Raw genomic sequence first — 14,299 nt, 5'->3', positions numbered from 1 at the left:
GCGGCTCTCTGCAACTGGCTGCACACTAAGAATCTCCCAGGCTGCTTGCAGCTCTCTGGAGGACCATGCCAGTCCCCTGCTACCTAAATCACAGCACGCAGTGAGGGGCATCCCAGGCATCAGGAGTACTTAAAGCTCCACAGGTGATTTCAACATGCAGCCAAAATTGGGGCTCATGCTCTGTGCAAACTTTATGGAAGAGCGTCAACCCTGAGGGGTAGTGGGGGGCTTGTTAAAACACAGACCGCTGGGATCTACCTCCAGAAATTTTGATTCAGTAGGTTGGACTGGGATCTGAGAATCTGCGTTTCTAGTAAGTGACAGGTGGTGCCGATGCCGTGGCTCACACTTTAGAACCGCTGCTCTAGAACAGCTGGTTCTCAGGCGTGGCTGTTGTTAGGTCTGGGGAGTTTCACAAACAGATCTTAAGGCCTGGGGCCCACCCTCTGAGATTCTGATATAATTAGCTTGGGATGGAGCCCAGGTGATGCAAATAGGCAGCCAGGGTTAAGGTCATCGCCTTGACTGTGAGCTCCTTGAGGGTTTTCTTTACTGTCTTCAGCACTGGCCTGTTCAAGCTCCATATTACTTGTCAGTAAAAGTCTACTGAGTGAATCAAAAGGCTGGTCCATCTGTAACCACAGTGGCCCCCGGCGTTGGACCTGAAGAGCACTTCTGGGAGGCCTTCCCTGACTCACCCGGGATGGCCCCTTTGTAGCAGTTATCACATTTTATTGTAATTGCTTATTTTGTTACCCTCTGGGTAGGTATTTCTCAAGGCTCAGTCTGTGGCTCACCTCCATCAGAATCATCTGGGCAAGTTAAAATGCAGATTCCAGGGCCCTTCCCCAGACCTATGGCATCAGACTCTCTGGAGGACGGGGCCAGGGAATGTGCACTTTAAGCCCAGGCAATTCTGATGTATACAATTGGAGGGAGAACGCCTGATTTAGGCAGTAAACCCAAGGGGAGCAGGGAGCTATCTGTCCACCATATGTATATGTATACATACATCATGCATGTAAGCCAAATCACTATGTTGTACATCTTAAACTTATACAGTGCTGTATGTCAATTATATCTCAGTAAAACTGGGGTGGGGGGGGTGGGGCGTGAATACCAGAGCCCAGGGAACAAACTGCTGTCAGGACTCAAGTGTGAGTTCAAAGCCTGAGATCTCTCAGTTAACCTGGGACAGGACTGAGCCAGATCATGGAGGTCCAGACCGGCAGGGGATGAGGATCATGAAGGTGGGTAGGGGGTCTGCAGCAGTGGTTCCCAGGAGGAGAAGGACCCGGGGATGGACACTCAGAGGGGATTGGTGGCCCTGGGTGCACAGGCTGGAGACCAGGGTCCCTGGCTGGGTGCCGTGTGGCTTCGGGAATAGAGGTTTCGGGCACCCAGGCTGACCTCGGTGGTTGTCTTGTGCTGCAGAGCTGGAGGACTCCCGCAGTGGACAGCAGAAGCTGCTGGCAGCTCTCAGTCGAAACCCCACCTTGCTGAAGCAGTTCAGGCCAGTCCTGGAGGACACCCTGGAGGAGAAGCTGGAAAGCATGGGGATAAAGCGAGTGAGTTCCAGGGCCGGTACCTACCGTTTAGACACAGGGCATTCTTAAACCGACAAAGGGTCGATTGTTCTTTACATTGTAAGCTTATTCATCTTATTTGTTCCAGTGGGGCACCTTTGGTATCCAGGAATATAAACCTGCACAGCTGGCACTGTGGTCTCTTCTCTGTTTCCTCCAATGGCTTCCTGAGATGTCACCCTGTGTCCTGACTTCTCTGTGCTCTCCACTCATTGGCTACTTTCTTCTGCGTCTCTATTTCGTTGTTGTTGTTCACATATTCAACAAATATTTATTGAGCACCTTTGTGCTAAGTAGTGTACTATATGCTGAGAATACAGTGATGAATTAGACAGAACTGACAATTTTTTTCATGGAGTTTACAAATGGTAGGGAACTCAGGTATTAAACAGTGATTGTCCAGAAATTTAATAACTTACCATTGTGAGAAATACTCTGCAAGAGAGGTATTGGATGCTATAGGAATGAATAATAAGGGGATGTGCCTTAGCTTGAAGGTCCAGGTGTGATGGTGGACAATATGTGGATATTACTTTGACAGATTACTCCTCTCCAATTGGATAGAGTCTCAGTGGAACTATCAAACAAGATGTTCCATCTTCTCCTGGACAAAGGGACTATATGTGCCCCAAAGGACTGTGTCTCTGTTTCTGACAGAGGAAATTTAATTGGCTCAGTGTGGCCTTTGGAGGGGCCCCTTGGGTGAAGTGTCCATCATCGGTGGCACACGTGGCCATGCCCACTGAGCAGGTGGCAGTGAGTGGAGCAGGCTCTGAACACGCTGGTACAAATTAGCATTTGAACACCGTTGTCCCTACATGCCCGTGTTCAACCAGAGTATGTGTATTATCATGAAAGGCATTATTTTTGGCTGCGTTGGGTCTTCATTGCTGTACGTGGGCTTTCTCTAGCTGCGGTGCGCGGGCTTCTCATTGCGGTGGCTTCTCTTGTTGCGGAGCACAGGCTCTAGGCGTGCGGGATTCAGTAGTTGTGGCACGTGGGCTCAGTAGCTGTGGCTCGTGGGCTCAGCAGTTGTGGCTCACGGGCTCTAGAGCGCAGGCTCAGTAGCTGCGGCGGTGCATGAGCTTATTAGTTGCTCCGCGGCATGTGGGACCTTCCCAGTCCAGGGCTCAAACCCGTGTCCCCTGCATTGGCAGGTGGATTCTCAACCACTGTGCCACCGGGGAAACCCAGTGACATCTATTATTAAAAAACACACCTTGTTATCAAAGCAGGTGAGCATCACATCATTGAGAATACTATGTGTATAGAATAAAATAAGAAAAAAAACCCCAGACACCTAGATTTAATTTAGCAAGGAGGCCCCCTAGTCACTGACTGTTTTCAACTACTGCTCAATCTAACTCTGGCCTTACGTTCAGACTTGATTAAACCATTTCTTTCTAATCTTAAATGATTTCTCATGGGCTCTAGGTGGATACCAAAAGCCCAAACAAGTTCCAGTAGGTTTTGGAAGGGTGCCTGGCTTTGGTTTTTTGCAGTTGATGTTTTCAAACCTTGTTAGCCATGGAGGACAATGTGTCCAGCATAAGGATAGTGCCTGGGGGTACAAAAAGGAGCAAGCCATGGTCTCCCCACTGTAGGATTCGGTCGGGTGGTGGAGAGGCATGTCCCACCTGAGCCTGTATGCTTGATGTCGATGGACTGGTGCGCAGCCCCTTGGCACCATCCTGCTGTGTGTGCTTTGCTGGGGCCCCTGCGTCCTAGCCCACCTTGCTTTCAGCAGCCTGCTCGCCCTGCTGTAATGCTCAGCTCCTCTCCCAGAAGCACCGGCACTGATCCCAGTGACTCCCAGGCCAGCAGCAGCTTTGAGAGGCTTAGGGAAGGAGAAGGGGAGCCCATCTCCAGAGGGAACCTCTGTGTCTTCCAGGATGCAAAGGGAATCCCTGCTCACACCCTCCGACACCTGGAGTCCCTCCTGCGAGCCCAGCGGGAGCAAAAGGCGGGGAGGTTTTCTGAATTTCTGAGTCTGAGGGAGAAGCTCATCAAGGAAGCCAGCAGCAGAGTGAAGGAGGAGAGACAGTGGAACAGGGCCCCAGTGTCCCAGCCAGACGGCGAGGCTCCAGGTGAGCTGGCGAGTGGGCTTGCTCGGGGCTGTGACCTGCGAGGGTGCAGGCTTGTTTGCGTATAAGGGGGTGCGTAATCCCCCCGTCCACATCCAGGGCTTTGCTCTGAAGGGCCAGACGATAGGGTCCTCCCAGGTGGCTGAGCCCAAAAGTCTTCTGTTGGAGAAACAGAGTCTGTGGATGGGGTGGGGTGGGCACCAGAGTCCCTCAGGGAAGAAGAGGGGAACCAGGACCAGAGCTGTGCTCAGCCCTGAGCTGGCCCTGCTCCGACGTGCTGCCCCCTTCAGCAGCTTCGCTCTGCACTGTTTTACTTGCTTGGACCACAAGTTGAGCTTTGCCGCGACAGAGAGCAGCCCATTCTGTTTGTGGCTCTATAAACCAGGCCTGTCAGCACAGCGGCTGCAGGTGGAGGCAAGGATCCATCAAGTGAATACTCGGCTCTGGGGCAGCGGTTGGGCCAGTTTGGCAGGCGGACAAGTCCTCAGAACTCAGAGGTCCCCTGGGCCGGGTCCAGCCGCTGCTTTGTCCCTGGAATTTGTGACAAGGAAAGGCCCTGTGGGTCTTGTGGAGGGCTGAAGTATGTGGGCGAGGACCCTCCGCGCTCTGTCCTCAGGGCGCGCAGGGAGCGAGGCAACTGTGTTCTTTGGCTCAGGAGCCCCCATCTCTAGATTCAGATCCACAGGCCGGGTGATGCCCCAGCTCCTTTCGGTCATGGCCGTGTGCAGCCAGAGGAACGTCGCTTCTGCTGTCTCCTTGTGTCCAGGCAGGCCCCAACCTGAGCTCTGTATGCAAAGGAAGTTTCCAGAGTGTGGTCCACACACCTCTGGGGGCTATGAGGGTTGATTTTAGTTGGTACGTGCATCAATAATTTTAAGATTTAATCTTTATTTTTCTTCATGTACATTGGAAAAATATTACTAACATGGCAATCCTGAGAGCTCATGGAAATTATTACTTGCATAAGTATGAAGTGGGTACTTTATGTTTAAAAGTGTCATTTTATATAAAAATGTTAAATAGAGAACAGGACAGTTGCTTTGAGAATATGGTAAAAATTGTGTCAATGATCTGGGTAACTCTGTCGTATTTGGTTTAAACTTCTGGCCTTAAAAGCTCTAAGGAAAGGATAGTTTTTAGTCTTGTACAGAAATCTCAGAGTGAAGGGTATCTGTCCTGGTTGCTAACCTGCCTTTCACATAACCCTCTGCCTCAAATGCTCATTCATTCCTAATTTGTTTAATTGAGTGCAGTATTTGCTGAGGTTGACCTGGGCCGGGGCCTGCTCCCTCAGCTGGAAACCAGCCAGGACTAGGTGATGTGACAGGGCCAAGCACGGGCTGGGGCCGCTCGGAGGAGAGGGGACGGGCCCCGAGGGAGGGTGAATGGAAGCCCCCTCTGAGTCCTGGTTTCCAAAAGAAGAGAAAGTTTTCTTGCTCTTCGAGGTGCACCCCTCCCCTCCAGTGCTCGGTCCCAAAGCCTGGAGTGGGAGCCTCCCCTGGCCCCCACCTTCTGTCTCCGCTTCCCTGGCCTTGGGTCCTCCCTTCCCGAGGGCCCGTCACTGACCGGTGAGGTGAGCGCTGTCCTCTCGGCATTTCGTAGGCCTCCTTCCAGCTCTGCACCCACGTGTTCTCTTTCTAGGCCCCGTGAGTGCTGTACGAAAGCTCACCTCCCATCTCTGCTCAGAGTATGCCTCTTTTGTTTTGGGGCAAAGCTGCGGGATGCAGCCAAGGCAGTGGCAAGAGCCCTAGATTTGGGGTGACTGACGACCTGGGTTTGCATCTGCTGCTGACTTCCGTGGAATCGCGGGTCTTGAGCAAGTTCCTGAATCCCTGGAAGCCTGTCTGGGGCTAAATGAATGTTGGATGTAAAGTGTTTAGCTTGGTCTGTGCATAGTAACTGTAGCTGTTGTTATTTTCCCTCAGCAAGTTCACCCTCCTTTCAGTTTACGCTTTCCTAGAAACTCCACTTCTGTGTAAATGCATTTTCCGAGAGCTGTGCATTTTGAACGTCTTTTCGAACTTTGAACTACAGTAAGAAATGCATTTTATGCTGTGGCTCAGTCCACACGTGTAAGAGTTTGATGAAACAGTACTTACTCGGACTCCCTGTGATGCACTTTCTCTCCTCTTCTCTTCCCATAAAAAACCTGCCAATCCTGCATTACTGCCCACCCCTTGTGATTCGCGAGCTGGAGGGGCTGTATCTAATTGCCTGCCTTAAGCACTCCTGCACAAGCTGAGTTCTGGGAGGTGGGTGTGTGGATCTCGCTGGCCCAGGTGGTCCACCCACGCCCTCTGGTGGCAGCAGGGCCTTCCTGCAGGGCTGCCTGCACTCCAGCAGCAGCCGCTTGGGTTGGGTAGAGAGGGGAGTAGGTGGCCTTGGCGAGGCCAGCTTCTAGGATTGTGTCGGGGGAGCTGCAGACATGTTGGACCCTCTTCAGACCTGCTGCCTCCCGCGGGTCTCCCGAAACGATGCCATGACCCTGGAACACCAGCTACTGTCTTGGTCTCTGATGAAACCGTGGGTCCCGGCCCCAGGTCTGGCCAGCAGCAGGACGCTTGTGGTGGGGGAAGTTATTAAATCCGCTGTGATTATTACGGTACTCTGCACAGAGTGACTTGCCCATTTACCGTGTGTGGAGCCTCTTTCTGCATCCTCTCGGGCTCGAGGGCCCAGATGGGTATGCTCCGAAACTCACTCTTACCTGTGTTTCTAGTCAAAAGCCAGCGGAGCACACCGGTCACCAAAGAGGCCCAGCCAAAGGCCAGGACCCTGCACGTGGCACAGTCATCCAAGCCGGCAGAGTCCCCCGTGTCACCTCTTCAGAGCCGCGGCAGCCACAGCCCGGGCCTGGCTCAGGGGCCCACCCCTACTCCTGGCTCCAGAGAGCCTGGGCCCTCCAGCACCCCGGCTTCCCTGGGGCCCGGGCTGAGGTGAGCCGGGCTCTGCGCTCTCCCCGGGTCTGTGGTGTGGCTCCCGCCCTGTCCTGGGCCCCCCACAGGCTTCTGCAGACAGAGGAGGGGCAGAGGCAGAAGTGAACAGGAAGGGCCTTGGGTGCGGTCCAGCCCTAGCTCCCATGAAGAGACCGGGGTCTTTTGCTCCCAGCCAGGACACACCTCCCCTCCTCTTACTCACCTGTCCCCCAGCCTCGGTGGCCACGCTGGAGGGGCTGGGTCTTCATCTGCTGACGGAGCTGGTGTGGTCTGCCACTCTCCAGATGACTCCTGGCTGGCGTCTGGCCCCAGGCAGGGAGCAGGCCTGGCTCTGGGCAAGCCAGACAAGCTTGCAAGTGGTGAAGTGTGGCGTTGAACGTCTTCCTTCCGGCCCACACACCGCCCGTCTCTTCTCTTCCTCAGCAGTACGCCCCCGTTCAGTTCTGAAGAGGACTCGGAGGCAGATGTCGGCTCTCATGCGTCCCTCCAGCCCCCGAGAGTTCCTTTGAGGCTGGGGCCCCGGCCGCAGGATGACTGGGGCTGGTCTGACACCGAGACCTCGGAGGGGAGCGCCCGGACGCCTGGCAAGGGCTCAGGTGGGCTGGCTTCCTCGGGAGAGGAAGGTTTTCTTATAAAATGTTAAGAGGCTTGTAGCTTCTGGCTTCAGTTGCATTTTCTAGCCAAAGATGAAAGAAAATGGAACTTTTGTCTTTCCAAAGTCAGTAAGTGGAAGTGCTGGGGTGTAAGCCCAGCTCTATCTGCCACGTCCACAGTGTCCGTGGAGTCTGCGGTACTTCATCTTGTCTACAGTGTGTTCCAAGCCTGCCAGTCTATCGACCACCAGAACCAGATCTCTGGAGAAGTACCGACGACCTGCCAGGCGAGATGATAGGGTGTAAACATCTAGGAACCGGGAGTCTGGAGTCCTCGGACACGCTTCAGCCTCTGTCACTTGCTCCCTGCGTGTGTTTGTGTGAAGGGTTTCGGTTCCTTTGTTGTAAAATGAGGTTTCCGGACAAGATGGGTAATGAGGGACGAGGTACACATTAGGCCCTTAACAAACAGTTTTTGAATGAATCAATGAGCTGAGGGCTGTCGTAGCTCCGGACCTCTGTTCAGGCCCCAGATGTTTGAATCCTGGAAGTCCGTGACCAGCTCCCTGCTTCTTGGCCAGTCCTGAGGTCTGGACATCCACCTTGGTCTCCCACGTCACCAGAGTCCATTGATAACGTAGTCACTGCTTAGCCCCCTTCTTGCATGGAGTTCACAGAAAGCGAGTCTGGCCCGCAGCCCTCCTGTGCGAATTTATATTGATGATATTTCTTCGTTTCTCTGTGAAGGTGTTGGAGGAGGAACTGCACGTTAGTCTTGCAGTTCAGGTACCAACTGAGCAGGGATTCCTCCCGGCCTCCCGTTGAGAGGGAAGGGCAGCTTCCTAAGCCTGGGTACCCGGCCATGTCCTTAAGTGCACAGTACACTTACAGGATGTTCCAAGCACACACCGGCCTGGGCCTCTCTCTCTTTGCCCCTCTTTTACTGTTTTTGCCCTTCCTTCTTCCTCCTGACCCTTTTCCATGCTCCCTTTATCCACACCAGAGCCTGGATGTGACCCATAAGGATGATGCATTCAGACTCTGGGCTTTTCCCCCTGGTTGCCTTCCAGGAACACTGGTGCGGTCGATGGTCAGAAATCATGAGAAGCAGCTGGAGGCTTCGGCCAAGAAGCCTGCTGGAGAGGTCAGTCTGTTCTCTAAGCCCAATGCCGGGCCACAGAGGGCTGCTGTGCCAGGAGGGAAGCCCCAGGTAGGCTGTAGGACCTTGGAGGCTGCCCTGCAATTCCCTACAGAGCCAGCTCTGAGTTTGGGGGCCTGGGGTGGGGGCTGAGGGACGGTCCAGCGAGCGTCAGCCTGGGCCCTAGTGCGACCCTGCGGGTGACCTCACTGCCCCCTCTGCCCTTGCATGGGTAGAGGGCTGGCCACTTTCCAATGCTTGTTGTTTCATTATACGAACAACCGCTCAGTGAGTTGTGTCTCCGGGCCACTCACGCTCCCACTTCCTGCCTCTGATAGAGCCCGGACCCAGCTCTGTGTCTGGCTTCCTGCAGTAGCTGCTGTCTTCCGGCTCCGCCTCATCCCACAGCCAACCCCTCCCCCTTCCGTCGTGCCCCGAGGACCCCAGCGCAAGGCTGTGTGCAGAGCAGATAGCTTCACAGGGTGGGGTGTTGGAGTAGCAACACACAGCACATCCGAGTAGGCCACAGCACACAATGGGGATATTTAGACTAAATATTCAAGGCCATTCCTCATCACTAAGAATGTCTTGACGGCCTTGCCTCTCTCAGGCTCCAGCTGCCAGCAGATCTAGAACTCAGATGCTCAGCCTCCCAGACCATTCCCGTCAGGCCGTCCTCCTTGCTGCCCGCCCCCCCATCAGGGAACAACTTCCATACTCCTGTTGCTGTCTTAGGCAGAAACATTTCGAGCTCTTGTTACTTTACACTCCTTTCTCAATCAAAAAGGTGCATCCTGGGGTGCTATTGCCTTAAAATTCAGAAAGAGTGGGCCATCACTTTTTGGTTCTCCCTAGCATACTCCCCCAACCCCAAATACCTACCTTGTACTACATAATATGTTTTGGTTTATTATGCAGCCCATGTGTGTTTGCGAGTAATGAGTCTAAATGATTTTAAAAGTATTCATCCCTTTTTTTCCCATGTTGTGAAAGAACACCGACAGCCCTCAGCAGGTTGAGGTGCTGCTCGCCGCCCGGGCCCTGGTGGTTTCTGATTGGTTGGCCTTACGTTCCAGGCAAATGGCCTGGGCACTGAGAGCTCTGCGGGGCGGGGGGGTGGTGGTGACCGTGGCTCTGGTTCCAGGACAGCCTGGGACCTTGGCCCACTCTGGGCTCCTCAGTTGGCCCCAGCCCAGACCCTTTCCAGGCCGAAAGATTCCTGGCACTTCGAGTTCCCCTCATTCTTCTATGGTCAGAGTGTTTCCCAGCCCCTAGACAAGAAGTCTGTGGCAGGTGGGGTGGACGTGTTAGCCCCTGGTGCATCAGCTCAGGAATTTGGAGAAGTTGAGGCTCTAGGCTTCCAGATCCATCACTGTGGGCAGTTAAAAATTCTGGACAAAGTTTAAATTACAACAAGAGCAACCTGCTCTGCTACAGGCCTCTCCAAGGAGCTTGCCTTGGTGTGGCCAGTGGAATTTCAGGGGTGTTTGCATTGCTGTGACCCCAGGTCTCTGAAGCAGGTTCTCAGGGAAATGAGAAGGCAGGAGGAGAAGCATCCCCCTCCTGCTTTCTTCCAAATCTGCATTTTGTCCCCATGTCTGTCCTGCACGTCCATCCTCCCTTGTCAGATGCATTTTCTTCTCCCCCTCCCCTCCCTGCAGCTTTCTGAAGATGAGAGTGACTTGGAGATCACTTCCTTGGAAGATCTCCCCCAGGACTTGAACCAGAGAGAGAAACCAAAGCCCTTGCCTCGCTCGAAGCTCCCAGAGAAGATTGGTGCCAGCTCTTGGAGCCCTGGTCAGCCCCGGGTCCCTGGCTGGTGATCCCGCCCCAGAGCCTGGCGGCCAGAGGACCAGCCTTGTCGCCCAGCTGGGTGGGGCTGGCTCACAGTCCATCCCAACAGATGGGGCTGCCGGGCCTCTTGTCTTCACCAGTAACCGAGAGGTCTTCTCCCCTGGAGAGAAGCAGAGCAGAAGATGGATGTGATCTCTCCCGCCCCCTGTGAGGGGCCCTGGCAGTGCCCCTGGGTCCCAGGGCTTGAGAAGGGGTTGTAACAGGACCTCAGAGCAGCACCCTTCCTCCACCTCCACGTTCACTCCAGACTGAAAGGAAACACCTGGTCTCTAGTCCGGAGCGTTTTGTAAACCTGCAGGAACACTGTAGAGATGGGTCTTTTATGGGGTCCTTTTGGGGACTTTTGCCTGAGTCAGTCATCCACTGACTGACCCAAAGCCATTTACTGAGGTCTCCAGCCTCTCACTGCAGAGTTGGGGTAGAGGCAGAGATGAGGGGAGAAAAGGACAGGGTCATAATCTGCTGACAGAGATTAGGATGCTATGGGAGCGTAGACAGAGCCCCCAGTGCAGCCTGGGGTGACCTTGGAGAGCTTCCCAGAGCTGATGTCTGGCAGGGCCTGCTCGTGGGTGGGAGGGAAGGAGGGCCTCATATCCCCAAAGGACCACAAATTAAATTTTTGATATTTCTAAAATTAAGTTATGTATATAACTACTGTATTTTTTTTTAATTTGAAAAGTATTAATTTATTATTTGTAAACCTTTAAATACAGCACAATGTTTCTCACTCTCTGGTATTTCTTCCTTTTTTTGGTGCTTTAGCAGGGGCTGGGTGGGGGCTGGAGCCATGTGTACCCCAACTGTGTCAGTTTAGGGCCTTTGGGGTGCAGTTGCCAAGATGGAGATAGGATTGCAGTCGGTTTGCTGGGGAGGCACACCGGTGGAGGAAGCCAGATCGAGCAGGGAAAGCGCTCACGTGCAATGCAGGTCTGACCCCTGTGGGAGAAGGGAGAGCGGGAAGCAGGAGTGGGCAGGGGGAGCCCCAGACCGCCTTGCGGCTGACATCTCCACCAACCCTGTGGGAGCTCCAGAGCAGGCACTGCCCACCAGGGAGTCCCCACTGGGCAGGAACGGCCAGGACCTCGTGCCCCCAGCCTGCTTGGCCGTTGGCTGGGGTGCCCAGGAGAGTGAGACCTAGTTGAACGCCATTGTTTTCCCTAAAGGGAAACCCAGCCGTGCACCTCCAGGCCTCACAAGTAGAGGGAATAGCGTGATGAACCCATGTTCCCAACACCCAACTTCAACCATTATCAACTCAGCTCGCGGCCAATCTTGCCTCACCTATATCTCCCCACTACCTCGGGTCTGTCCCTCTCCCCAGCCCTCCATCCAGGCTTCTTTTGACCTCTGGATGGTCCTGATACCTGGGCTAAGCCCTGAAGTTCTAGCAGGAGGAACCAGGGGAAGTGAGGAGGAAAGGCACTGCAGAGGGCAAAGGGGATCTGGGGCAAAGGAGGCTTGGGGGTATCATGGTACCAGGCTGTTCAGTGAGGCCAGAGCCCAGCTTATGAAGGGCCTTGCGTGGGACTCGGGTCAGCCCACCCCTTAGCTCCTGGGGAGTAAGTTCCCTTTGTGGATCTCATACCTTTGAACAGCTGAGAAGGTGTACAACCAGGATCTCAGTGGCATGTGAGGAGGGGAAGGGACAGTGAGTGGGGAGTGGTGGGGGCAGTTCATCCCTCTCTCAGGGTTCTGCCGACAAAGTTATGCTTTCTTATTCACAGGCTTTGGGCAAGGAAGGTGTAAAAAGGTGCTTGGGGTGTCCCTTGCCACAGGCTGGTTTCCCGTAGCTCTGAGTGCACTACCGATGCCGGTCCCCCACATCACAATGCGCTCTGGGACCTCTGCTTTTCGGCCTCAGGGTTGTCTCTGGTGGGAGGTTGCACAGGCTACTTGCAGGTACAGCCTGCAAATGCTGGAGAGCTGTCTCTACCAGGGCAGCCCACACCCAAGGTGGAGTGGGAGTTGGTGAGTAATTGCTCCAGCCTTCCCATGCTTTGGTGGGACAGTTTTGAGGTTAATTCTGCAGTTTCTGAAAGTCCCCAGGGGGAGTGAATCCCAGTCTCCTGCAACAGTTACAATTTATTAACACACCCTTTATTGGCCTTTCTCCCTCTGGTTTCATTTTTCTCATCCTCTCGCTTCTGCTTCTTGGGAACACCTCTGAAATAAATAAAACCTGTACCCAAGTCCTTGCCTCAGGCTCTGCTTTCAGAGGGACCCAAGTGAAATAGATGTGAGTGCCCATGTGTTTTGCGTGTGCTTACACATGCTGGTGATAATCACCTGTAAAGAATGACTCTGTTCCTGAATGTGCATTATTAAGTTCTATGTCTCCAAATGTGTTTATCTACTCTGGAGACTCACATATTAGTTTTGCATTTCTATGCTGTTTACCCCTCCCTACTTTCAAATACATTAAAATTTTGGGGAGGCAAGATTTATAAGAACTTTGGAACATATGTGTATTAGGGTTCTCTAGAGAAACAGATGCAATAGGATATAGATATAGGTTCAGATATAGATATATGAAGAGGAAATTTATTATAGGAATTGGTTCATGCAGTTATAGAGGCCGAGAAGTCCCATGATCTGGTGTCTGCAGGCTGGAGAACCAGGAAAGCTTCTCAGTCCTGGAGTGTGAAGGCCTGAGAACCGGGAGTTGCAAGTCTCAAGGGCAGGAGAAGATGGGCGTCCCAGCTCAAGAAGAGAGAGCTAAATCGTCCTTTATCCTTCCTCTGCCTTTTCATTCTTTTTGGGCTCTCAGTGGATTGGCTGATGCCCAGCCAGGCTGGTGAGTGTGGATTTTCTTTGCTCAGTCTACTGATTCAAATGCCAATCTCTTCCGGAAGCACCCTGAGAGACACACCCAAAAATAAAGTTTTCCCAGCTAACTGGGCATCCATTAGCCTAGTCAAGTTGACCCTGACATAAAATTAACCATCACAATATGTAACATAGTAAATTATTTGAAAATTATCCAAGCAGTAAGATTGATGTAGAAAAATTAGAGAACACAGATAATCAAAAAGAAAAATAAATTTGAATAACCCCCAAATCCAGAGTCAACTACTAGGTATGCATGCACTGATTAAAAACATACATATGTCTCCTTCCTAGAGTTCAACTATATTTATTCTTCTCTAACTTGATTTTCCTTCTTGAAAATAGATTATAAATGTCCTTACATCAATACGCATGTATCAACATAATTATATTTAATGGCCACATAGTATCACAAGGTAAAGATTACAAAAATTTATTTAGCCAGGCATTTCTACTTTGGGCCTTTGATAAATCATGGAATGATAAACAAATGTGTATATACATCTTTGTGAGCTTAATAAAGACTTCCTTAGGATAAGAACTAGAAGCGAGGTTGCTGGACCAACATCGTAATGAAAGCCAGCACTATATGCCAGGCACTGGTCCAAGTTTCTTACGAATATTCACTGACTGAGGACTTGCCTGGCAGTCCAGTGGTTAAGACTCTGAGCTTCCACTGTAGGGGGCACAGGTTCCATCCCCGGTCGGGGAACTAAGATCCTGCATGCCGTGTGGTGTGGCCACCAAAAAAAAAAAAAAAAAAAAATTCACTGATTGAACCTGACAGTAACTCTTTGAGGAGGTGCTACTATTACGGTCATTTTAGGACTAGGAGGTAAGACACAGAGCAGTTAAACCCAGTAAATGGTATGACTGGGATCTGACCTGGCCAGCTGGCTTGGGAGCCCTGGCTCCTCACCATGAATTCTTTTTTCATATATATTTTTTCTTTTCTATTTCTCTTCTCCTCTTTTAATCTTTTTAAGTTTTTTGTTTTAAATTAATTAATTAACTTTTGGCTGCGTTGGGTCTTCGTTGCTGCGCTCAGGCTTTCTCTAGTTGCAGTGAGCGGGGGCTACTCTTCGTTGCGGAGCGCGGGCTTCCCATTGCGGTGGCTTCTGTTGTTGCAGAGCACGGGCTCTAGGCGCGAGGGCTTCAGTAGTGGTGGTGCATGGGCTCAGTAGTTGTGGCTCGTGGGCTCTAGAGCGCAGGCTCAGTAGTTGTGGCGCACGGGCTTAGTTGCTCCACGGCACGTGGGATCTTCCTGGACCAGGGATGGAAC

General features: G+C 52.4%; 1 protein-coding gene across 16 annotated transcripts in view; it reads left to right on the top strand.

Moving 5' to 3' along the window:
* DZIP1L (DAZ interacting zinc finger protein 1 like) overlaps positions 1–10,918 on the top strand; it is a gene marked incomplete at its 3' end in the record, with an annotated part of 46,207 nt that extends 35,289 nt beyond the window's left edge. For 10 of the 16 annotated variants that reach the window (XM_082461106.1, XM_082461104.1, XM_082461116.1 and 7 more), the window contains 6 exons: positions 1,435–1,568; positions 3,478–3,673; positions 6,390–6,606; positions 7,030–7,202; positions 8,270–8,409; positions 9,999–10,918. In XM_082461106.1, coding sequence (XP_082317232.1) covers positions 1,435–1,568; positions 3,478–3,673; positions 6,390–6,606; positions 7,030–7,202; positions 8,270–8,409; positions 9,999–10,160 — 1,022 coding nt within the window. The remainder of the gene's footprint in view (positions 1–1,434; positions 1,569–3,477; positions 3,674–6,389; positions 6,607–7,029; positions 7,203–8,269; positions 8,410–9,998) is intronic. The other 6 variants (XM_082461110.1, XM_082461112.1, XM_082461109.1 and 3 more) reach the window with 4 other exon arrangements.
* Between the last annotated feature and the right edge of the window lie 3,381 nt (positions 10,919–14,299).

The sequence above is a fragment of the Balaenoptera physalus genome (genome assembly GCF_965194825.1).
Source record: "Balaenoptera physalus genome assembly, chromosome: 4".
Lineage (NCBI taxonomy): Eukaryota > Metazoa > Chordata > Mammalia > Artiodactyla > Balaenopteridae > Balaenoptera > Balaenoptera physalus.
The sequence above is the reverse complement of the archived record's forward strand: the minus strand, read 5'-3'. Positions and strand labels throughout refer to the sequence as shown.